Source organism: Macrobrachium rosenbergii, chromosome 13 (assembly GCF_040412425.1).
Source record: "Macrobrachium rosenbergii isolate ZJJX-2024 chromosome 13, ASM4041242v1, whole genome shotgun sequence".
Lineage (NCBI taxonomy): Eukaryota > Metazoa > Arthropoda > Malacostraca > Decapoda > Palaemonidae > Macrobrachium > Macrobrachium rosenbergii.
Window position 1 is genome coordinate 13,519,680 of NC_089753.1, and position 27,519 is coordinate 13,547,198.

Sequence of the window (27,519 nt, forward strand, 5' to 3'; positions counted from 1 at the left end):
TGAATTTTTCCGCTTATTCTGGTGCTCAACTGCCTTGGCTGTAAGGTCATAAAACTATATCGTATTCATTCAGGTCTGATAACTGGGTGACCACAAAGCTTGCCTGCTATTGGTTGATAAAAGCAGGTTAGGACTATGTGAAGCGTAGGTAGTCACTTTGGTTGCAAGACAAGAATGAATGAATTATCCTCATTTACTCCATTAATTTCTTTTATGTATTGTAACATTTATTATCTCTGACAAAGACAAACCTCCCCTTTGAGACTTAAATCGCTGACCTGTGATTTACCAAACCCAGTGACTTGCCTAACCAACACTTTATATTTATCATATATTTCCATGAGATTGTCTATTTGTAATGCAATAATATGTGTGTTTGTTTTTTTTTTTGCAGTCAGGGAATTTTTTTTTTTTTTTGCAGTCAGGGAATTGTTATTAAACATTTAGCATATCTCTTACCATGCGATTATCTATTTTGGACGATCCCTCTTACAACATTTGGCTAGTTTAACAAATTTACCTACGTTTTCCTTATCTAGCATTTTACTTATAGTCTGACGGGATAAAGAACTAAAGTGAGTTGAATCTAAATATTTCTTGATATTTCATGACTATCAGATGTAACTAACGCTCACCTAGACATAAATATCTAAATTTTTATAACACTATAACACTTCCTGGTTAATAATTTTGGTGTTCTTATACAGCATTTACGATGAGTGACTGAATCACGATGCCACAGATTAATATCGAGATCAGCATAAGAAATATAATAGACCTTATGTTTTTTTAACTAATTAATTTGCGAGTCAGGTGCTGAAATCAAACCAAGGGAACAATATTCACGCAAAGAATCAAAACAATTCCTCAGAAGAGACAGTTTCCTAAAATAATAAAATATTTTCTAAGTAGAACGATATTTTTTTACAAATTTGGAAGAGGCACGCCGGATATGCCTCTGACATAATGAATTTGAAATCAAGAATAACACCTACAACTTCAAATATGCTTCTGAATTTAACAAATATCCGATCAAGAATGACACCCAGGATATCAAATAAAGTTCTATGCAACTGAAGACACACTTTCAGTGAAAAGGCCTGGTGAGAGAGAGAGAGAGAGAGAGAGAGAGAGAGAGAGAGAGAGAGAGAGAGAGAGAGAAGGGGGTGAATCCAATACCCTGGACCTACAAACGATCACAGTTCGAGTTTTGTTAAGAGTTTTAAATCATCCACCATAGTTTGCATCATGTATTAATTTTAGCTGAATCTATTAAGAATGAGATTCTGCAACCAAAAATGACAACTAAAGCAAAGGGATCAATGCAAAGAAGAGCAATATCACCTGAGAATACATTTCTGTAGTTACTATAGTGCCCATTAACTACTGCTCATTGCAATCTATTAATTAAGCTTTCAATCATAATACTAAGAAATGGACCACCAACTCATCTGTCCAAGCGTGAAAACAAGGACCTCACGATTAAAACGGTCCAAAGTAACCCTACAGTTTAGACCTATAATAAGAACTTTATGACCAGTTTTAAAAGACTTCTGTATTACTCTAGAAACTGAAAGAAACGAATCTTAAGCCCCATACGTCTTGTGAAAGCCAAATGGCAAACTAAGGAGCAGATTATTACCTTTCGAGTGGCCTTTCAGAGTACAAACCTTTAGATAATGTGGGAGTCATAAAAACTGGGAGGTTATCGGAGGTTACTGCTATTCAAACCACATTTATTAAATCGATTAACATTGCCGATTCTCCAAAAAGTACAAAATTAACCCCTTCTCTCTAACTTCCTTAAAGTAATAATAAATTTGGGACAAAGTAATTGGTTTTGGCCTACACCTCCATTAACATCAAGGTCGAGTAACAGATTCTTAATTTCAATGGACTAAAAAGCTAAGTAACTCAATTTAGCCTCTGGAAAACAGGAAAGAGATATATCAAATTTCACAAAACACAGTACCCAAAATTTCACATTTGCCCACCTTTTTCTTTAATATGAAGACAGAACAGTCATTTACAGAAATTGCACAAGCTGATCGATAATTATCTACGGACGAATGGAAACTGGCAGATAATCAATATTTACAGCGCACGTCAATGCATCATCGGCACAACAGAAATACGATACAAGCCGTTTTATTTACTGAAAACACCTATGCAATTGCATTTACCTCTAACGTCGTACATCTTTACCACAAAACTTTTAAATTTAACCTGTTGCATTTTCTTTAATAAGGGTACTTTTTTTACTATTTACCTCTTCAGCTTTGCAGTTATTCCATATTTAAACTGGTTGCTCAAATTGCAGGCTGCTTTAAAAAAGAAATATATATATATATATATATATATATATATATATATATATATATATATATATATATATATATATATATATATATATATATATATATATATATTCATATTTATATATACATATATGTGTGTATATAAAGTATATATACTTTATATATGTACACATATAATATATGCAGTACTGTATATATATACATATATACTGTATGTATATATATATATATATATATATATATATATATATATATATATATATATATATATATATATATATATATATATATATATATATAGCACACATATGGAGCTGTAGCTTTACCTGCCATTAATGTCCTATTGACCAATGAGTAACCTTAATTCCAACGTTATTTCATGAGTTAACTATGTTAACTGGTAATATCTAGGAAACCTCTATCAGGTAAACTTCTTTATTTGGTTTAAATCAAGCCGGTCTCATGCCAGCGAAGGTCCCAGCTCAAAGGCGGCCGCCGGTAGGTACGGTCAAGTGTTATATAGTGAACAAGATGCCTGGTGTGGACCTGTGGATTCCATCGCAGCCCAGAGGAAATGTTACATTACTCCATATCCATATATACAGTGCACACTGTATATATGCCAAAACAGAGATAAGGAAACAAAACCCTATGTTCATCTTCTCCATGAAGATACAAACCAAACGAAAGACAACATACGTTTTAAAAATCTTTTCGGTTCACAACTGACGATTAGGCAAAAGATGTAACAACGGCACAGAGTCACCATTGATTAGCTCTGAAATTTATAATGTTAAACAGAAAAAATAATATTTTTAAACAAATACCGAAAAAGGTATTGTACAGGCAATATAATAAAAAATAAATACTACTAAAATGAAAACTTACCATAGAGGTCATCAGAACTAGAGAAACCCATTAAAAGTGTTTCTAAAGCTTTCCCACTAAAGCAAATTTCCGCGGAATATCGCGAGTCCATTAAGAAACTTCCCGCATTCCATAGTCTGCTTCCCCATAACACAATTCATTCATGGACACAAGCATTTTAATTCACAAAATTCACTTCATTTTCGCACTGCGTTCCCCTGAATGTATTCTGCCAAGTTACACCACACTGTTGCATACGCATCAAAGGCAACACACGTACTGTGTATATGAAGCACCCCACCCAAACACCGTAACCAAGTAACCACTGAAAAACAGGCAGCATTAATCCTCGCGGTTCCGGAAAATACCGGACAAAGTTTTCCACTAAACATTTTGCACAGAACTCAACAGTTCCTGAAGTAGGGAAGATGGTGTTACAAACGGGAACTATTTCAATATAAAAAACAGACCAAAAACTCGACAGATCACAAAACGACTTATATGCACGAGTAGACTGCTTTCATGTTCTTAATTTATTGCGAAAATGAGAAGCAAGAAAGAACCGCAGATTTCCAAGAGCCTCGAATGTCTAAAGCAGAAAAATGATCCCTACCTACAAAATTTATGAATGCCCCGAACGAAATTAACCACGTTCGTGAAATATTACCTTTAGTACACATACAATTACATCAATTAAGTACATCCAGGAAAGAGAGTTAGAACAACAATACTAAACGATCCATAACCTTTAAACATCCTTAAAACCAAATTCACGAAAGAAACTATAATTCCGAACTCCGGATACTATACAATTTCGGTTCTACAACAGTAATGACACATTCTCAGATGTGTTTAAAAACTAAATATATATTTTCCTTATTCCTATAAAAAATTATTGCTATTAAACTTCATAATGATAAAAAAAATCTTACTTTAGCTATTCAGAAGATTAAATTGCAATTTTTCCTTTAACTACTTGCATTAAATTAACAATAAGCTCTACCATAATCAAATTACAATGCTTTGTTTAATTTCATGTTCTATTTTTCAACACAGGAACCTTTCAGTTTGATGGAGAGAGAGAGAGAGAGAGAGAGAGAGAGAGAGAGAGAGAGAGAGAGAGCCTTCAGGTACTCACCAAGGGGGACGGGGGCCCCGTGATCGGCGTCGTGGGACCGGAGGTAAAGTTGTCGATCCTGAGGACATGGTCCCCGGGGAACGGAGGACGGCCGGTTCGGCGTCCTGCCTGACGTCTCTGGGCCATAGTGAGGATGTCGTCGTTTCCCTCCATCCTCATCCTGGATGGGAGTCGTAGTAGGAGGTTGGGATGGGATGCGGATGGCGAGGACTGGCGAAAATTCGGTTATTGGGGTCAGCAGGTGGCCCTGAGGATGTAAGTTCATAATTATTGAAATAAGGTCCAAATTATTAGAATATGACGTACCACTGGAAATTATACAAGATTATGAGAAAAGTAAAACCAGAATAAATATAAAATTGTCACAAATAATCGAAAGTAACAAACTAAATACATAGCGGAACTAAAGCTAAAGTTAAGGCAGAAAAAATTGACTATACACACAAGTAAAATCAAGTTGATTTTCATTTTAAATGGATGCCAAGATCTTGAGACAAAAATCTTATTAGTTAAAAACCTGGAGTTCATAACGCGTATTGAATATTTATGTAACCATAACTTAAATGCCTAAAAATTGTGTGAGTTATCAAAAAATGTCAAAATGAGGAAAAATACCATCTACGGATCCAAGGAAACGATCATTAAAATCTTGAGTCATGCACTTATGCCAAAGAAAAAAGAAGAGAGAGAGAGAGAGAGAGAGAGAGAGAGAGAGAGAGAGAGAGAGAGAGAGAGAGAGAGAGAGAGAGAGAGTTTGAGGAAAACAAGGTCACAGCAGTTTGCTGAGTACACGATTGAAATTATCTACGAAAATCGAAGAACTTACAATAGAAGTCTGAACACAATTACCAAAAAAAAAAGCTACTCATGAAACAAAAATGTAGAATCGCATGAGAGTGATGAAAAAAGAGCGAAGACATGTCAAAACGATAGCGAAAGACGGCAGTTACTGATTATTCATATATACGTGAATCCGATCTAAAAACCTAGTAGAAAGTGTTAAAACAGTAAATATTAATCGAAAACAATGCACGGGATAATTTAATATTCTATGAGTAAGTCACAACATGACGCAATGGAAATTAAGAAAAAAAAAAACAATATAAGAAACCTGACTCATCCATGCGACGAAAAAAAAAGCTTGTACTTTCATCAATGCCTGTTTCCAATCATTTAAAAGGAAAATAAAATAGCACTCATGAGAAGAGTTTAAGAACTTCTATAATATCTATAAACAAACTTCAAATGAACGTAAATTTAGACATAAAGCGTTAGTATATAAAATTCTAATAAAGGAGTAAAAGAAAACGAACGAAAAAAAAAAACAAATGCTCATAAATTCCAGCCTGTGAAACGTCTAAGCGTACCGTCCATGTAAAATTAGCAATGACAAAAGAAAACATGAACCGAATTTCTTCATTTATCTAAAATCTCCAACTTCTGAAAACCTACGAATTTACAACAAATCTAATGAACAGTGAAAAGCAGCACTGGTAGAAAATGAGAAAAACTGAGCAGAGTTGAATATAGCTCAAAATATGTAAATGAGATAAAAGTAGAAATTGTGAAGAATTGCTTTAATAATGAAGAGTGAACTAATACTATTCTAAAATACACGAACAGTGACAAAAGATCAATACGAAGGAGAAACACTGGAAATGTAATAAAAATTACTTGAATACTGAGGAATAAATTCAAATTTATTACCAAGGGGATCTTTGCACAATGACAAGGCCTTTTCCTCAGAGCAGCTGCCACATGCCGCCAGAATCCATACTTCCAAGGTCTACTGGAGGGCAAACTAGCATTCCAGTCCCTGTAATGGTCCTTTTCATGATGGAATGCAATGGTTACCAAAACTCAAATGCGCCCTTCAACTGAAGCTATTCTTTTTCTGTTTTTTTCTCACGGCAAATCAATCAACCCTTCCTTTTCCTTTCAAGCAACAAAACTGTCCCTCTTCTTTGTTTATTTATGTATTAGTAACGAATCTTTTCTTTTTCACTGATTTCTTTTTAACAGGCTAACAAGCATCTTCATAGTCTCCTGCAAAACTGAAAAATATCTGTTCTCTATCCAACTGACAAGACTTCAAAACTTTATATTTCATTCGAATCACTTTCACGTTTAACTCTCCAGCAACATCACAAGCTGTCCTTTTATCTCTCTTATTTCACAAAGATTATCTTCTTTTCCGTGATCTTTATTTTACAGATTAGGAAATTCGTCCATTTGTATTTTCTATGATCTTAATATAACAGATTAAGGAATTCGTCCATTTGTATATTTACAACCAACTCACTTTCAAGTCATCAATCATATATCTGACATGTCAACAAGAGTTTTCCTTCATATTTCAGACTCTCGACATCATTCCCACCGCTACCAACTGGGCCCATCCTCGCTTCATTTCCGCGCCGAAAATAGAGCGAAACCGCCTCAAAATACCGTTCGTTTTCCTCTTCCCAAAGCTGGCGGTCTTAGAGGCTTTCTCACGCCCCCTCCTGCCATCTTACTCATCCTCCATCAGCAGGGGAAATGGATCACTCGCAGAATACGATGAGTCACAATATGATGTCAGAAGTAATTTAGAGGCAGTTTCACGTATGGTCCTCTGACTAGGCAAAAACTATTTCTGGGGATTTTGAGAGATTTTGAGCCCCATTTACTGTTCCTCGCTCTACGCTCAATCTGGAAAAAAAAATAAGGTTATGATTAAAGTCGGTTATAAATTTAAGACTTAAAACTCAAAACGCAACTCGACGAGTTGTTAATAACAACACACGTATATATATATATATATATATATATATATATATATATATATATATATATATATATATATATATATATATATATATATATATATATATATATATATATATATATATATATACTGTATATCTAGTTATATGAAAGCTGTTCGCCTCAAACATTCTGTACATACATAACGGCACAGACCTACCTATCGTCATGGAAATCATTTGCGATTGTTAAGCTTCATGAAAAATGTAGTCATGCTACTGAATAATTATTTTCCCCTCGAGATATATGACGCATAGTAATATATACTTTCTTTGCAGAGAGTTCCTTGTTGCGTCCAATTCAAGCAATTTTTTCTTCCCCTTGTACTCACTGGCAAAACAACAACGTTGCTACTGATTTTCTTTCGAGGCATTATATATAAGAATAATTATTTCACTGATCAGGAAAATTAGAAAAAGATGTTTACAAAATACAACACTCACTAAACTATATAAAAATTTTAGAAACAAATTCAGTTAAATTTCAATATACATACATATACGTATCAATTTATTTCACACACAATGAGGCATTTTCTTATAATCACAGACATTAGACTAGAAAATATCGTTTAATCTTAAATTCATTCAATCTCGGAATAAACTCCGAAGCGGAATTTATAAGCGAAAAGCGATCTGTCACCAGGTGGACTCGAACACCGAATGATCAGGGGAAAGGTGAATTTTCAGTGACGCCGACTGGTTAGAGTTCAGTGACATGTGTAGCTTAAAAATGTTTGTGAACACACACACACACACACACACACACACACACACATATATATATATATATATATATATATATTTATTTATTTATTTATTTATATATATATATATATATATACACACACAAATATATATATATATATATATATATAAATATATAAATATATATATATATATATATATATATATATATATATATATATATATATATATATATATATATATATATATATATTATATATATACTGTATAAATACATATGAGACACTAATATATAATAACTATGACATAGTCGAATGAGTCTGATATACAACTATGGACCATGAACAATAATCTTTTTATAGTAATAAAACTCGAAAGTACTAATTTTAATAAATCATATCTAATTCACTAAGTCTGGGCCAGTTGCGTCATGTTCTAGTCAGTTCTTGGAGGGTCAAAAGTGCTAACTTCTGCGCACATCAGCAGATACAATGTAATGAAACCTTGAATAGGAAAAAAAAATACTACGCGCTTTCAAAATCATGAGAAGGGCCTTGCACTCACAAGGCCACTGTCTACACTTGGGTGATTAATATTCAAGGAGCATTGATCAGCCTTTCCACCTGCATCAGAGAAGGATCGATCATCACACGCCGGGGACGAGATACCTTTCGGGGCGATGTGAGCTATCGCGAATGTTTAATGAAATGCAGGGCATGATGTGTTCAGTGTGTAATTTTAACATTTAAAATGACGACGTGGGCTGATTTACGTTTCAAGGAATCCGTTTCAGGGAATCCGAATCACAGTGGCTTCGCAAAGATACACAAGGGTTAGTTGCAACAATTCAAGATGTTTCGGTTACAGAATCTTTTGGCTGATTCATGAGTTTCTATACACTGGCGTGGCACCGACAATGGTTATTTACGTCGTACCATCCATAACGTTTCGTTAATGGGTAAACAATTTACTTCCTATGCAGACTTGTTTAAATAGTTTGCACTGAGTAAACATTCAGGACCATAATAATCTTGCAAGGAGTCATTTGAATTAAAATAAATTTCCACATATATGGAAATTTTTCACTATTTATTGGAATGAATAAATTGCAAACAAGAAGCAAAAAATAATATTCTCTCGAATTAAAATTAGGGAGTGAATTATGTCGCTCTTTCTAAATACATCAAAATGGTTAAACTAGAGTTCATGTCAGCGATGAATAATTGTTAAAACTATATAAATCACTGGTGATTTTAAAACTATGGTAAAAATTGACATTTGGCAAAAACTGATATTCCCATGAAAAAATGACAACTTTGTATTTAAGATAACCTTTACATTGTAAAAAAGTAAAATAAAAAAAAAATATATATAAACATGCTTATATACACAACTGCAAAAGTGTATATACTACACTTGACAACGCACCAAGAGGTCAATATTAATTTCATTATAGAAGTTAATGTCTCTGAGGAATGCAACTATGTTATTAACAACTACATCAGGACCAAGATAAGCTGTCAGTCCCGTTGCTAAGCAACCAATTGGTTCTTAGCCACGGAAAATAAGTCTAATCCTTCAGGCCAGCTCTAGGAGAGCTGCTAATCAGCTCAGTGGTCTGGTAAAACTAAGATATGCTTACTAGGACCAAGGAGTTCTGCTATATCCCTCCCTGCCCACTAAGCCATGTCTTTGCCGTGCTGAAGCATATCTACGGCAATGATCGTCTTTGCAGGACGATTAATGTACTATTATTTATTGCTTTGTAATATTCTTTTTTATTCCTAATAAAAATAATAATATTACCAACATAATAGCATTACATCGTGTACAGCACATATTGTAATTTTCACCTAGATGCAATATAACAGCTGTAGAATTTCAACCATGGTATACAATAAATACTGAATATGGCAATTTTTAGCATGGTATCAGTTTTCTTGTGGATTTAAAAATAAGTTATTAATAGAACTATGCAAAATTAAACAAATAATTGATAACAATAAAGAACAGATAATAAACTTAAGAGGACATAATTGTAATTAGAAATAACTTTCCTCTATCATTATTTATTCAGATGACGAATGACCACACAATTATGAGCCAGCAACCTATTGTTTTCATGAGGTTATTTAACATTAATACAATTCTTTAAGCCGTGTGCAACCTTTCTTTGAATGTGATTTGAATTTTTGGACCATTCTCCCATTTAAGTATGTGCCCGACAAATAAAATTCACCGGTATTCCAAATATAAAGATAAAAGTAGCATAAGGTTACTTCCCTTACAGATTTCTAACAACGGCTTTATTTCCTATGAAAAACAGGCTATGATCAAATATGTATCATAAAAGGCCAAGCTCGACTAAAAAAAGTGCTATGATAAAAAAAATTACTCCATCAAGCATTACTGCTCATGGTGTGCATGCAACTTGCTCACCTCAATAAGACAGAACGGATGCTTCTGCCCCACTTCAAACCAATGATTTTCGCACAGGCCTTTGTGTGCATGCGCAAGGAAGATGGAGTCCGATAATCGGCATGGACTGACCAGTTTCCCTTAGGAGGAACCATCCCCTCCAGCGGCTACAGATAAATCTGGGCAGCTAAAGAGTGGGTTCACAGCAACTATTGCAAGGGCAAATAAGGAATACTCTTCTGCCCCAGTCAGCTCAGAAAACCAGGTCAATGTCGGGAAAAATTGCTATGATGAAATAGGCTTCATGTAAAACGACAGTTCTTCCAGAGGCTGTTTCCTTCACATACCTGGTCATCCAAATGCTGTCTCTTCCACAAACCAGCTTTTCCATAGGCCATCTCCTCACAAAATAGTTTGTTAAAAGGCCATCTCCTTCACAAATCAGTTTTTCTAAAGCCCGTCTCCTCCACAAACCAGTTCATTCAAGGGCTGTTCCATCCACAAACCCATTAGCCTAAAGGCCATTTCCTCCACAAACTAATTGTCCAAAGGCTGTTTCCTTCACCAACTAGCTCGTTCAAAAGCAGTTTCCACAAATGAGTTTATTCAGGGGCAGACTTCACCGCAAAACAGGTAGTCCAAAGGCCATTTCCTCCTCAAACTTGACGTCTAAAAGCCTTTTCCACCATAAACCAGTCTTTTGACGAACTGGTTTGTGGTGGAAAAGGCTTTTAGGACGTCAAGTTTGAGGATGAAAAAGACTGGTTTGTGGTGGAAAAGGCTTTTTAGGACGTCAAGTTTGAGGATGAAATGGCCTTTAGACGACCTGGTTTGCGGTGAAGTCTGCCCTTGAATGAACTCGTTTGTGGAAACTGCTTTTGAACGAGCTAGTTGGTGGAGGAAACAGCCTTTGGACAGTTAGTTTCTGGAGGAAATGGTCTTTAGGCTAATAGGTTTGTGGATGGAACAGCCCTTGAATGAACTGGTTTGTGGAGGAGACGGGGTTTAGAAAAACTGATTTGTGAAGGAGATGGCCTTTTAACAAACTATTTTTGTGAGAAGGAGATGGCCTATGGAAAAGCTGGTTTGTGGAAAAGACAGCATTTGGATGACCAGGTATGTGGAGGAAACAGCCTCTGGAAGAACTGTTTTGCGGAATGAATTGCCCATGAGCGAAGTTGTTTGTGGTGGAGACGGCCTTTGGACAAAGTAGCTTCACAAGATGGCCTTAGCATAAACTAGTTTCTGGTGGAGAGAGCATTTGGACAAACTGGTTCGTGGAGGAGAGGGCCTTTAGAATTTTTTTTTTTCTGGGTAGCCAGTCTTTGGGCGAACTTGTTTGTGGAGAAAACGGCCTTTGGAAAAAGTTTGCCTTCAGCAAAATTGTTTTGTAATGGTGACGGCCTCTAGTGAAACTGGTTTGAGGAGGAGACGGTTTGGGATGAACTGTGTTGTGGAAAAGATGGGCTTTGGACAAAATGGCTTGTGGAAAAGGCAGCCTTTGGGCTAACTGGTTTGTTGAAGAAAATGCCTCTGGCAAAACTGATTTCTGAAAAACAGTTTTTAGATGAACTACTTTGTGGAGAAAACTACTTTGGATGAACTGTTTTGTTAAAAGCCACCTCCTCCATGAACCAATTTTGCCTATGGCTGTCTCCTCAACAAACCGTTTTTCCAATGGCCACCATCTCCACAAACCATTTTAACAAAGGGTTGTCTCCTCCACAAACTAGCCTGTACAAAGGATGTCTATTCCTGAGATTAAATTCATGCAAAGGCCATCTCTTGAAAGTGGTTTGTTTGACAAAAGGCTTTCGCCTCTACAAAACAGTTCTTCAAACTACTTTCAAGAGATGGCCTTTGCATGAAATTAATTTCTGGAATAGACATCCTCTGTACAAACTAGTTTGTGGAGGAGGCAGCCCTTGGATAACTGGTTTGTGGGGATGAAGGCCATTGGAAAAACGGTTTGCGGAGGAGGCAGCCATAGGCAAAATCGGTTCATGGGGAATTGTAATAAAGACACCCTTTAGAAAAACTAATCTGAGTAGGAGACTGCCTTTGGGCGAACTGCTTTGTGGAGGAAACGGCACTGGTTTGGGAGGAAACAGCCTTTGAATGAACTAGTTTATGGAGATAGACTTTGGACGAACTGAATTGTTGATGAAAAAGCCTTCGATTGAAATGGTTTGTAGAAGAGATGGTCTTTGGACGACTTGGTTTGTGAAGGAGACATCCTTTGGACAAACTGGTTTCAAAACGAAACGCCTTTGAGATGAATAGATTTCTGGTAGTAAAGTCAAAATTAACTTTCACTGCATTTTTTTTATAAACAAATTACTATACAACATCAAGTTTCTAATGTATGAACACCCAAACAATATCATTGTATATATAGCACAGTACATACAACAAACATACACACAGGCAGCGAAAAGACCTATATAATATTTTAGAAATGCAAGTTAAATCCCACTGTCTTTTATGATAAATTATTTCAGTTTCTTCAAAGTTATTCCTCTTACAAAAGAACAATATATAAAAGTAACGCGCTTCAATTCAGTAATGCTGTTAAGTCTCAATCTTACCTATTGAGACACCAAACTTCTATAAAGTCACTACAAATCACATCCAATAAATCGGCGATTTGCAATCTAAATCATCTATCTATTAACTGGCGTGTACTTAAGAGAATTCACGGTATGTCTGATGTGTCGCTACTGTATATATTGAGAGAAAAAGAGAAATTAATCACTTACGATTGTGAAGAGGATAGCACATAATTAATGAAGACAAAAGTCAACAGTTTTATGTGCACTTAACTAGCCTTATATCGGGCAAGTGAAAAACCAAAGGAATCACAAATTTTCCTACAATAAATAATCAAACGATAATTGCCAGTAACACGAAAGCGTCCTGATTCGCACATTTCCTTATCTAGTAATGTTCTCATTAAAGCAGATAAAGAGCTAGTTGTAGCATGAAAAGGATTCCTTGGAGGACACGCTATCATTCACAGTATCTTTCCTATCAACTGATGAGAATGTTACATTAACACTCCAAGACGTTTGTGACCTGAATTCTGCACGGGCCTGTTATGATGTTTCCGTCAGCAAGGCCTAAAAGCAAATGCATTCAAGCATCTAAGAATTTCCTTGTTTATTCGAAAGAAACATCTGGATTTAAAGGAGAACTGCAGGAAGCAGAGAGAGAGAGAGAGAGAGAGAGAGAGAGAGAGAGAGAGAGAGAGAGAGAGAGAGAGAGAGAGAGAGAGAGAGAAAGTATGCCTTTTCAAAACATACAAGGAAGTTATAGACACGTTTATTTAGGAAGACTGGCTACGTCAACTAAAAACCTATGTGAAACATATACATCTGTTTAGTTGTAAATTGATATGGCCTAATATATTTCATCAAATACAGCGATTATGCCAAATTTTATATATATGTATATGTATATGTATATGTATATATATAATTTTATATATATATATATATATATATATATATATATATATATATATATATATATTATATACATACATAAATAGATACAAACACCGATGCATAAATTTATTTTCTATGTATATATTATATAATACATACCCTCTAGTTCTAAATGGCATTAAGAGACAGAACTGGGCTGTACGTCACTCATTTTTTTTTTATATCTAAACCTGTTACATACCTTATACTAGGTATGACCTTATTGCCATTGCTAATTTTTGCATTCATAAAATAAATATTACCATGAAGAGACTTTCTAAAGTTACTTGGTACCAGCTCGTTGTAAGGAAGTTCCACTCATGACTGGATATTGCCCTGGCACTGAGGGCAAGACAAACACTGATCGGCAACAAGTAAAAAAAAAAAAAACTGGCACCACTTGACACTCGCTGTATTATCGTACTTTGTCTCAATGTCTAGTTCCTCATTGGACCGGTCGATATCGTTCTCGGCTAGCACTGTGCTGGGCCCTCGTTCGATTCTCCGGCCGGCCAGTGAAGAATTAGAGGAATTTATTTCTGGTGATAGAAATTAATTTCTCGGCATAATGTGGTTCGGATTCCACAACAAGCTGTAGGTCCCGTTGCTAGGTAACCAATTGGTTCTTACCCACGTAAAAATAAGTCTAATCCTTCGGGCCAGCCCTAGGAGGGCTGTTAATCAGCTCAGTGGTCTGGTTGAACTAAGCTATACTTACTTGTCTCATTGTAAGAGGCAAGATTGTGATCACATACGCAGCTGATAGTCAGCGAACACCCCAAACAGTTGCATTACCTTTCTTAATGAAGCTAAATATACTCATGATCTTTCAACCATGAGATCAAAATATCCACCGTTGACTGCTGGCGCTAAACTACTGAGGAGTAGAGGTTTGGTGCGAGCGGTAACGGGTTTCTCCGAGGCCCGAGAGTCAATGGAAAAGATAAATTTGCTCGATTAACTGCACAAGAAACGAACACAAAGGGATCTGGTGCGATGATCCAGGAGATATAACACCTGGCTGCACATTGAGGGAGCGTTTATCGTAGACTCTGACATTTCCGCGACATTTGAGGTTCTGTGGAATTATTAACGTGACGAAAGTCCCGCTTCCTTCTGAAGGCTCCACTTTTCTCGCGCAGCTAATCTATCCCATGAGTATCACTACCTAAACCTGTTTCGATTTCCATAAGTCACTATGTTCCGTCTCCGTACTTAAGAAAACTTTCAAAACAAATTTTGTTCATCATTTCCTCGATTTCATTCTTCCAGCCAACTCATCTGATACATCACCTGGTTAATCAAATTTTGTCCCTAACTGGAAAGGTTTCGGACTGACGTTAATTGCAGTGAAAACTTTCAAAACGAATTTTGTTCATCATTTCTTCGATTTCATTCTTCCAGCCAGTCACTCATCTGATACATCACCTGGTTAGCAACATCAGGATTGGTGAGCACACAGGACAGAGCCCACCTACCCGGCTCCCCACCCCCAACCCCGTCCCTAACTGGAAAGGTTCCCGACTGACGTGAATTGCAGTGAGTAATAACGAGAGCTCGAAGCGGCAACAGAACCATTCAGTGAATGTACTTCCCAGTGAGGCTCACATTCTCGGCTTTCTTGGGACTTCTTCCATTACCGCGGATTTTGATTCATTCTCCAATAGCTTCCAGTATCAATGACAGAAATCAAGTTGTCGTTTCCAAGTAAACTAAACAACTTAACACTATAATATCGACGTCAATGTTGCAGTGCTCTGAACACGGTCTTCATAAATTGGAGAATGTTTACAAATGAACATTTCACCGATTTCTGATACGAAATAAAAATTGCAAGTTTAAGACTAAGTGGAAAAAATTCCTTCCGCGAAGAACCTTCTATGTATTGCAATAATAAACAAATGGATATACCGATATTACAATTTGGCTATCAAAATGCAGAAAAGGAAAAAATTCCTTCTTGGTATAAATCTAACCGTTTATCTAGCTCCTGAAGCAGCAAGTGACAGATCATGAAATAAATTCCATACTTAAAACAAGCACTTAAAATCTATTGTCTTTACGCTGATCTTGTTACAACTGTCCAGATCCAGTCAAAAGCTGAATACCGAAATCAAGCTAAAACAAATGCCAAGCGAGGCAGAGAACAAAAGCTTGAATCGATACTCGAAAGTCAATATTTAAACCCATCAGAATTCGCATGGCAACTTTTACTACTAACTACTAGCCACAAGGGATCGCGTTCATTACTTTAACGTGGCAAAAGAACGCAATCAAGCGCAAATGACTAGTTCAGAACATCAAAATTCATCTAAATTTACACAAAAACTCAATATATTTGCCTTCGCTTTCATACTCTACTGACCCAAGGACGTCACACAAGTTTAACATCTAAATAGCCCAGACAGGGCTGCTTCTTCGACCATGAGTCACGCGCTGGCACAAGGCCTTCTGACCTAATTTACTGCTATCTGTATCCAACCAGCCACCACTACCACCATCCAGGCGTCCTGTAATATAACCCATTGCTACCAAAGACTAGCATATTGTTAGATTTTTTTTTTAATTGTACACATTTATTACTCTGCATTAAAAAAAGTTTGCATTCACCAAGAACTATCACGAAGTCAGACTATTTGATTATCATTTTTAGTGTACTGACATTACAACAACAGTGGTTATCAAAATTTAGAGAAACTTTATTGAAATATTTTAAAGTGTTATAAGAATAATAAATTAATAATTCGGAAATGTTTTTATATTACACAAGTATTCTTACTCACTGAAATAAATTTCAAGATTGTTTTATAAATAATTTTATACAATTTTATAAAACATGTGTGCCTTAATACAATGGAATTTATTAGTTTTATGCAACTTTTGTGTAAAGATATATTGTTAGATTAGTAATAAATAGAGAAAACTTAGTTATTCGACTAATACTTAGCTTTTCTAAGCTTATATAAACAAATAATCAATGAGTGGTTGAGGTATATTGGTATATCCCTCCCTCCTTACCAGCCAATAATGCTAGACTTTAGTACTGACTAAAGTAAACCCTTAATTGAAGAAAGAAAACAGAAAAATAAATAATACAGTTAGGCTGGATGTACATTTAACTGCCTAATGCTTATGGTAATGAGTACTATGCCAGAGTAAAATATATGTATACATCTTCGATAGTCTAATTAATATATATATATATATATATATATATATATATATATATATATATATATATATATATATATATGTATGTATATATATAATCTTCAATAATGTACTGCTGTTACTGTGATATTTAGGAAAAAGTAATAAGGTATACAGTATTTTTATCCAGTAACAAAAAGCCTTAGCGCTTAACATGACACTCCTGCCCATTGCAATTCTTTATGCACCAATATTCAGCTCCATACCAAGCGTCAATTCAGTAAACATATCGGTACCTTTTTCTAGATTTACGCAAATGTTTTCGAGTCCAAGGGTTCGTCCACCCTACAGTATAACATGGCATATACACACGTCGGTAACTTAAAGCACACATCACAAACAGGTGATACGAGTGAACGACTTATTGGTAATCCTAACCAGTGCTTTATACGGTAATCCACCATTTGTCAAAATTTCAGTCTCCACTTTTTAACTTTTACGGTATATGTACCCGATGAAGCGCTGACCTATTTTTACATTTTAACGTGTGAGGAAAACACCTTTGAATATTAAATGTTATAAAAAACTGAAATAATATCACATAGATAAAATAATGCGATCCAAAAGCTGAAATATCACATACATAAAACAATGAGATCAAGAGGCTGAAAAAATATTACACAGATAAAATAATGTGATCAGGAACTGAAATAATACTAGATAAAATAATGTGGTCAAGAAACTGAACTAATTTACATAGTTAAAATAATGTGATCAAGAAGCTGAAATAGTATTACATAGATAAAATAATGCGATCAGAAAGCTAAAATAATATTACATAGATAAAATAATACGATAAGAAGCACAACTTTCTGATTTTCGTTGAAATGTGTGGCAGTGTCCAATTAGTTACGACCACCGGGTATATATGGCGGAAAAACTCTTACATATCGCACAAATATACACATCCACATTCACAACATAATTATGTATACACGAATGTAAGCGTATATGTATGATTTTACAGGGCCTGCTGAGCATTTTTGAAAAGTGGGATGGTAGAGGTGGAAGGGGGCGGGGGATTGCGCAGCAGCCGACAGAGTAACTGCTCAGTATAGAGTTCCTAATTAAATCCCATTACACCTGTATTAACCTAAGTAATGAAAACTATGTAACTGGTAGTTATTCGACTGTGGGGAGCGTAACCAGGGAAGAGAAGGGCATGAGGATGGAATCATCATAAAAAACTTGACGAGACCAGAAAGTATAACACCAGTTACAGCCATCCATCTCTAAACATTCAAGACGCATGGAAAAAAAAACCACACACACAGGAACTTACAAAAAGTCCGTCTTCATACAATTCCCACGCACTCGACGATCATTAATATACTTACAATTGCATGCATAATCTTATCGTTTACTGACCTCAAAACATAAGCACGCTTCCGAAAACTTCTTGAAAAGTGAGAAGTGGTAAAAAAGAAAATTCTTAGAGAGATTATGATTCCAAGTCAGAACCTGGCAACAACGACGGACCATTGAAACGTGTTCGTCTGCAACGGCTTACATAAAGCGGAGCCTACTACTACTACTACTACTGCTACTACTACTACTACTACTACCACCGTATGATTATAAAGCAACTCGCGTTACTCAGCTGGCTAATCAATTCCTGAACAGCGAATTCTCCCAGTCCTACGCTTCGGCGTCATGGCCAGCTCTGGAGGATTGTTATTACGCAGCTTAACTAGACCACTCAGTCAACATACTTTGCTTCTCCCACAGGCCTGGCCCGAAGGGTTCGCCTTAAATTGTGTAATTCAAATTGCATCTGATAACTTGCAAGTCTTTAGAAAAAAAAAACTCATGACTGGGTAATTTGGATATAAAAGATTTTGACAAGTTTTTCGAAAACGTGCCATTTGCTCTTGACTTACTTAAGACATTTACATAACTGTTAAGTGTTGACCTGCATTTTCTGCATTCAGTTAATGGGTCATGTGGGCTATTTATCAAGCATTCATGGGTAAAATAAGTGTTACAAATCCGAGGGCGATATAAAATTACTTTAGGGCGGCATTATTTTCGGTTCGAAGATTGCCACAACTCAACCAGGGGTTTCATATGCTTTAAGTTGTTGTTATAAAATTAATCATTCCATAAAACATGCCATCAAAGATGATGTGTTTAAGAGATGCTAACTAACCACTGACCGGGATGGTTACGTTTGATCCGGGCATATAAATTTAAGATTCCTCATTTCCCTTCATTTCCATCTGGGCAGGGATCCAACATACATCAACATTTACACTAGTTTCGTGAAATTGTGGAATGAAAACCAAATTTTCTGTACAAGGGAATTTTTGGGATAAGGGCTGAATGGAATGGAATATGAAATTTAGGCACAAAGTCAAGCACTGGGACCCATGGGGTCATTCAGCGCTTGATGAGAATCAAACTTCCACTATTGGTTGGCTCATAACGACCACTTCCTCACACCTGAATAAGGGGGTGACTACCAACGAAAGCCTTCCTCCATCCTTTTCCTCCTTTGGGCCTGGGGTGATTGGGGACAGTCCTTTTGGCCTAGACATCAAAAAAGTATTTATACTGGTAAGAGGAAGAGGGTTGCTCAGTGAAGGCCGACCTGTTCCTAATCAACCAGCATAAAAAAATATGACTGTAAATTGACACCTAAAATTGTATCACGATCATTAATACATATGTGTGGTCAGTATTCAATCCCACCAAACAAGTATGCGACCCTATTTAAAAAAAGTCCAAAGATAAAAAAAAAAGTCCATAAAGATTTAGCAACTGGCAAACATGGAATCTAATAATTCCTTTAGTATTTCAAGATGCAGATTTAACCATCTGAATAAAGTAAAGTACTCTCTCCAAGACTAGTTGAAAGCAACACGAGTACCCAAATTATTGAGGATTAGAACCGGTTCAGTATTTCGCATAAAAACTTAGCCTTCTTTAGATCCAAGCCAGAATTGAATGGCTAAGTTCTTGGACGATTTCTCTGAAATTTTTTAAATCAAGATAAACATGACTTAAAACATTCAAAATATGGACTATCTAGGAAGAAATGTATCTCAAGCTAAGACAACTATAAATTTTAAGTCACAGTTTCTGGGAGAAAACATTCTCCAATAAACAATTATATGCTGTCAATTTGGAAAGAACTTAAAGAAAAATAAATGAAATTTAAAATCACTTGAAAAAACCAGCATTCATAAAAAGTACTAAGTGTTCCTAAACATCGTCTCGATAGGCTTTCATCCTCAATCGAGTGTCCTTCAGTGAAGATTCCTAACAAAACTAACATTATTCCTTCGCCCGATTACTAGGAATATTGTGTTTACATGGTGGTAACACAGCAAGTATTCAATGAAACCGCCATTTCTGAGAACTCGTAAGATTCCCATCGATTCGCACTATGATCTCCTACTAGCAACGGCAGCGTATGATTAAATATTAAACCATTCGGTCAATCATTCATAACTTTCATTTGAAGAATGGAATTCTATACCTTCATCGGTATTTCCGGAAATATTTAACTTCGAGTTTTTTCGGGGCCGTGCGTATGTCAACGTAACAGTTATCCACTGACACTGTTTTTGCCGGTCATACTTTGGAAAATCTTGCCCTTCTCAGTGGGAATTTCGATAATACGTTCTTCTTATATATATATATATATATATATATATATATATATATATATATATATATATATATATATATATATATATATATATATATATATATATATATATATATATATATATATATATATACTATATATATATATATATTTTTTTTATGTCCAGTAACCTGAGTCATAGAGAGGACAAGAAATATAGGTCTTCGCATATCTAACAAAGATATCTGTTCCAATAAAGATCAATGCCACATAAAATAGTCCTGTGAGAACGACCACTACTCTCTACTCACACTTTTCAGAGAGAGAGAGAGAGAGAGAGAGAGAGAGAGAGAGAGAGAGAGAGAGAGAGAGAGAGAGAGAGAGAGAGAGAATTCATATGATGAAACTGCTACTTTACAAATGTACTTTCCATTTCTGAAACAAGCAGCAAATAGTTTCTTTGGAACACTGCAAATAAAATACTCCAAAATGAAACTGTCAGTTATTATTAAAGACTAACGACAGTCTGATAGATCATATTATGCAAATTGCCTCTAATTTGGACAATCTGATAGATCATATTATGCAAATTGGACCTAATTTGGGCAATCTGATAAATCATATTATGCAAATTACCCGTAATTTGAATGACCGATAATGCTTGTAGGGGCGTAACTCACATAAGGCTATCAATATGCACAAGAAACGCCTCAGGTACCAACATAATACAAACATACACCTTAATACATAAACTATTTTTTTTTTTTTTGCATGAGCGAATTGAAATTTAAATGTAAATGTATGGGTGACTTGTATTATCTTTATACATCGTGTATAAAGACCAAGAAAATTTGCTAAAACAGTAGCACTTAAACGAGCTTCCACCTCCTCAAGCAAGCATCAGCTCCAACAATAAACAATGACTCAAGCAAATTCACACTCTAAACAAGCAACCGTTGCTTGTGCGGTAACCGATGGATTCCAGGAATTAGCGGCACCGGTCAGCGGCGAGGAAATCCCCATTGACATCACTGAGTGACTTCAGAGTCTGTTCTTGTAACCGCATTTTATGAGAACGATTATGCTCTATGATGTAACCGGCATTATACAACTTCAGTCAATGCTCAATTCCTGAGTTAAAGGACAGTGAATTGAATTGAATATAAAATTTAGGTCAAAGGCCTAGCACTGGGACCTAGGAGGTCATTCAGCGCTGAAACGGAAATTGAGAGTGAAAAGGTTTTGAAAGGTGTTAAAGGACGAAAACCTCGCAGTTGCATTATGAATCAATTGTTAGGAGAGGGTGGGAAGTAAGATGGAAGAAAGAGAATATGAAAGGAGGTACAGTCAAAGGAACGAAAGGGGTTGCAGCTAGGAGCCGAAGGCACGCTGCAAAGAACCTTAAGTAATGCCTACAGTGCACCGCATGATGTGCACTGATGGCACTAACCCCCCTACAGGGGTTAAAGGGCAGTGGGGATGATATATCTCCTTGCAGAACAGAAGACGACTTTGAAAGGCTCAGAATGAGGGTTTTATCAACATTTAACTTAAAAACTGTTCTATAGAGCAAATTCCTTCCAGATTTATATTTTGAAGATTTTATTTTAAATTTCTACCTTTCGTGATTCAGAACATTTACTTGACTGCCCTCCTGTGCTAGCTACTTTGGCTATTCAAATTTCAACAGTATTATAGTTTCTTAGGGGGTGATTACTAAAATTTACATGAAACAAAAAGAGAAGTAGCAGCGTAGAATAGCTTTCCATTTTTGAGTATTTAGCTTAATAATAAGAGAGAGAGAGAGAGAGAGAGAGAGAGAGAGAGAGAGAGAGAGAGAGAGAGAGAGAGAGGCTGCATCTTAATAAAAACAACTGATCTTGTCCTGATGGACAACAACATCCTGTCAACAAGTATGACGCAATCCTGTCCAGCGATATAACCCACCACGTGAAGCTCTATCAGTTTTCAAGCTGTTTATCAAAACAAACTACGTATTTTTTTCAGGTCAGGTGGACGCGACACTTATTTTTAGCAGGGCTGAGGCATTCCAGAGCATCTTATTAATTAAAGCAAAAAGGATTAATGTAAAAACATATTTTTAGTCATCTTTCTACTGGACAAGACTCATTGGAAATGGTCAAAATAGTTGGCGCCACTTGTAACAGAAGAATTGAATAGAATACAGAATTTAGGCAAAACGCCAAGTGCTGGGACCTATTAGGTCATTCAGCGCTGAAAGGGAAACTGACAGCAAGAAGGGTTGAAAGGTGTAACAGGAGGAAAACCTCGCAGTTGCACTATGAAACAATTGTTAGGAGAGGGTGGAGAGTCAGATGGAAGAAAGAAAAAATGAACGGAGGTACAGTAAAAGGAATGACAGAGGTTGCAGCTAGGGGCAGAAGGGACGTTGCAAAGACCCTTAAGTAATGCCTACAGTGCACCACGTGAGGTACACTGACGGCACTAACCCACCCCGCCGTCGCCTGCCTACGGAGACGCCTCATGTAATGACTAATATTTAATTGACTAATATGTGATTATGGTATACAAATATTTCTTCAAAACATAAACGTTAGTTACTAAAAACATCCAACAGGAAAAAAATTATAATCCAACGTGAAAAAAGACTCCTCTCCTATTTTCCGTTCACAACTTTTTGGAGAGTTACTGTACCATTATGACCAGTAACAACTGCCAACAGCAAACCAGGTATAAAGTTATTTAACTGATTCTTGAAATATCAAAATACTACGAATCAACGATAACTAATAATAAATAAGCCAGTCAGAGAGGTTTTAAACACACATTCCTGACAAACATAAAACAGCTCAACATTACAATCTTTCCGAAGCAAAAACAAAATAATAACATGTTTCATATAAACAGAGGCAACTACACAGAGTACAATAAACAGAGATAACCAGAACCCTGTATATTATGATCCAATTGAAAACAGATGTCCACAGTGAATTACAAAATGACAGAGAATCATATTAGTGGAGCAGTAAGTACAAAATTCGAACCTATGGAATAAGAAAAAGAAAAGAATATATAGCACTTTATTAGGAGAGTTGTCAAAGCAAAATCAAGGCAGGAAGATTTTCATTTTGACAACCCTTCATCACTTTCGACCCATTACAAAACTGAATAAAAAGATATTCTTTCCAAAAACAAAATTTTTATCAAAAGATTTTTAACCAAATCTCAGAGGGAAAAATTAAATATGAATTACTTTAATGAAGTACAATCATCAAAAACTACTAGTTGAACATTTCTTCCAAAACGTTAGATTTATTAGCTTTGCACAATATTAATTAATTTAGAGAAAAAAGCAAACATGCTGATAAGTTGTCGTCTGAATTCCCTCACTATATTTGCTCTCAGGCCACTAAGTGGGGCATTATCGCTTGCATCATAACTACGATTTTTTCCCCCATCTCAGTTAAACCATATGGACCTCCCTTATCTGAACAGGCATTAATAATTCTAATTTTACATTATATGCCAATCCATGTAACTTGTCTGTTCTTCATTCAATCATATGGAAATTCTGTTGATGGACAAGTTTTTCATTTGATTACAGGTAAGCTGTGTTTTGCACCATATCAAATTGAATCATGCGTATCTATTCCACGTAGGGGGTTAGTGCCGTCAGAGTAACTCACAAGGTGCACTGTAGGCATCACTAAAGGATCTTTGCAGCGTCCCTTCGGCCCCTAGTCGCAACCTCTTTCATTTCTTTTACTGTACCTCCATTCATATTATCTTTCTTCCATCTTGCTATCCACCCTCTCCTAACAATTGTTTCATAGTGTAACTGCGAGGTTTTCCTCCTGTTACACCTTTCAAACCTACACACTCTCAATTTCCTTTCCAGCGCTGAATGACCTCATTGGTCCCAGTGCTTGGCCTTTGGCCTAAGCTCTCTATTCCATTCCATACGTATCTATTGCACTAAGACTATTCCATTCCACACGTACCTATTGCATTCAGACTATTCCATTCCATATGTATCTTTTGCATTTAGACTATTCCATTCCATACATATTTATTGCATTTAGACTATTCCATTCCATATGTATCTATTGCATTTAGATTATTCCATTCCATACATACCTATTGCATTCAGACTATTCCATTCAATATGCATCAATTGCATTCAGACTATTCCATTCCATACGTATTTATTGCATTTAGACTATTCCATTCCATATGTATCTATTGCATTTAGACTATTCCATTCCATACGTATCTATTGCATTCAGACTATTCCATTCCATATGTATCTATTGCATTCAGACTATTCCATTTCAAACATATCTATTGCATTCAGACTATTCCATTCCATACGTATTTATTGCATTTAGACAATCCCGTTCCATGCGTATCTATTGCATTTAGACTATTCCATTCCGTACGTATCTATTGCATTCAGACTATTCCATTCCATATGTGATTATTGCATTTAGACTATTACATTCCATACATATTTATTGCATTTAGACTATTCCATTCCATACGTATCTATTGCATTTAGACTATTCCATTCCATACGTATCTATTGCATTCAGACTATTCCATTCCATACGTATCTATTGCATTCAGACTATTCCATTCTATACGTATCTATTGCATTCAGACTATTCCATTCCATACGTACCTAATGCAATCCATTTTATACGTACCTATTGCATTCAGACTATTCCATTCTATATGTAACTATTGCATTCAGACGATTCCATTCTATACGTACCTATTGCATTCAGACTATTCAATTCTATACATACCTATTGCATTCAGACTATTCAATTCTATACGTACCTATTGCATTCAGACTATTCCATTCTATACATTGCATTCAGACTATTCCATTCCATACGTATTTATTGCATTTAGACTATTCCATTCCATACGTATCTATTGCATTCAGACTATTCCATTCCATACGTATCTATTGCATTCAGACTATTCCATTCCATATGTATCTATTGCATTCAGACTATTCCAGTTCATATGTATCTATTGCATTTTAGACTATTCCATTCCATATGTATCTATTCCATATGTATCTATTGCATTCAGACTATTCCATTCCATTCCATCTAATGCAATCCATTCTATTACATTCAGACTGCATTCCATTCCATTCTATACGTATCTATTGCATTCAGACTATTCCATTCCATACGTATCTATTGCATTCAGACTATTCCATTCCAAATGTATCTATTGCATTCAGACTATTCCATTCCATACGTATCTATTGCATTCAGACTATTCCATTCCATACGTGTCTATTGCATTCAGACTATTCCATTCCATACGTACCTATTGCATTCAGACTATTCCATTCCATACGTATCTATTGCATTCAGACTATTCCATTCCATACGTATCTATTGCATTTAGACTATTCCATTATTCCATGCAATCCATACGTATCTATTGCATTCAGACTATTCCATTCCATATGTATCTATTGCATTCAGACTATTCCATTCTATACGTACCTATTGCATTTCAGACTATTCCATTCCATACGTATCTATTGCATTCAGACTATTACATTCTATTGCATTGCATTCCATTCTACATTGCATTCAGACTATTCCATTCCATACGTATCTATTGCATTCAGACTATTCCATTCCATACGTATCTATTGCATTCAGACTATTCCATTCCATATGTATCTATTGCATTCAGACTATTCCATTCCATCGTCTATTGCATTCAGACTATTGCATTTCAGACTATTATTTTTATTCCATTCCATATGTACCTATTGCATTCAGACTATTCCATTCTATACATATCTATTGCATTCAGACTATTCCATTCCATATGTACCTATTGCATTCAGACTATTCCATTCTATACGTATCTATTGCATTCAGACTATTCCATTCCATACGTACCTATTGCATTCAGACTATTCCATTCTATACGTATCTATTGCATTCAAACTATTCCATTCATACATACCTACTGTAATCCATTCTTTATGTACCTATTGCATTCAGACTATTCCATTCTATATGTACCTATTGCATTCAGACTATTCCATTCTATAAGTACCTATTGCATTCAGACTATTCCATTCCATTCTATACATACCTATTGCATTGACTATTCAATTCGTATCTATTGCATTCAGACTATTCCATTCCATACATACCTATTGCATTCAGACTATTCCATTCCATACATACCTATTGCATTCAGACTATTCCATTCCATACATACCTATTGCATTCAGACTATTCCATTCCATACATACCTATTGCATTCAGACTATTCCATTCTATACGTACCTATTGTACGTATCTATTGCATTCAGACTATTCCATTCCATACATACCTATTGCATTCAGACTATTCCATTCCATACGTACCTATTGCATTCAGACTATTCCATTCCATACGTACCTATTGCATTCAGACTATTCCATTCCATTCGTACCTATTGCATTCAGACTATTCCATTCCACACGTACCTATTGCATTCAGACTATTCCATTCCATACGTACCTATTGCACTCAGACTATTCCATTCCATATGTATCTATTACATTCAGACTATTCCATTCCATAAGTATGTATTGCATTTAGACTATTCCATTCCATATGTATCTATTGCATTTAGACTATTCCATTCCATACGTATCTATTGCAATCCACTCTGACTATTGCATTCCATTCCATTCATACGTACCTATTGCATTCAGACTATTCCAGTTCATGCATTCAGTCTATTCCATCTATACATTGCCATTGCATTCAGACTATTCCATTCCATACGTATCTATTGCATTCAGACTATTCCATTCCATACGTATCTATTGCATTTAGACTATTCCATTCTATACGTATCTATTGCATTCAGGCTATTCCATTCCATACGTATCTATTGCATTTAGACTATTCCATTCCATACGTACCTATTGCATTCACACTATTCCATTCCATACATATC

At 35.7% G+C, this 27,519-nt stretch overlaps 1 protein-coding gene across 5 annotated transcripts in view; it reads right to left on the reverse strand.

Moving 5' to 3' along the window:
- The window catches only part of LOC136844923 (uncharacterized), a 647,158-nt gene that overhangs the window by 56,408 nt on the left and 563,231 nt on the right, over positions 1-27,519 (reverse strand). For 4 of the 5 annotated variants that reach the window (XM_067114273.1, XM_067114271.1, XM_067114272.1 and 1 more), the window contains exons 2-3: positions 6,031-7,014; positions 4,324-4,570 (exon numbers count right to left, since the gene is read on the reverse strand). In XM_067114273.1, the coding sequence (XP_066970374.1) occupies positions 4,324-4,482 (159 nt within the window). In that variant the 5' untranslated portion in view covers positions 4,483-4,570; positions 6,031-7,014. Of the gene's footprint in view, positions 1-4,323; positions 4,571-6,030; positions 7,015-27,519 lie in introns of those variants that run through there. The other variant, XM_067114274.1, reaches the window with a different exon arrangement.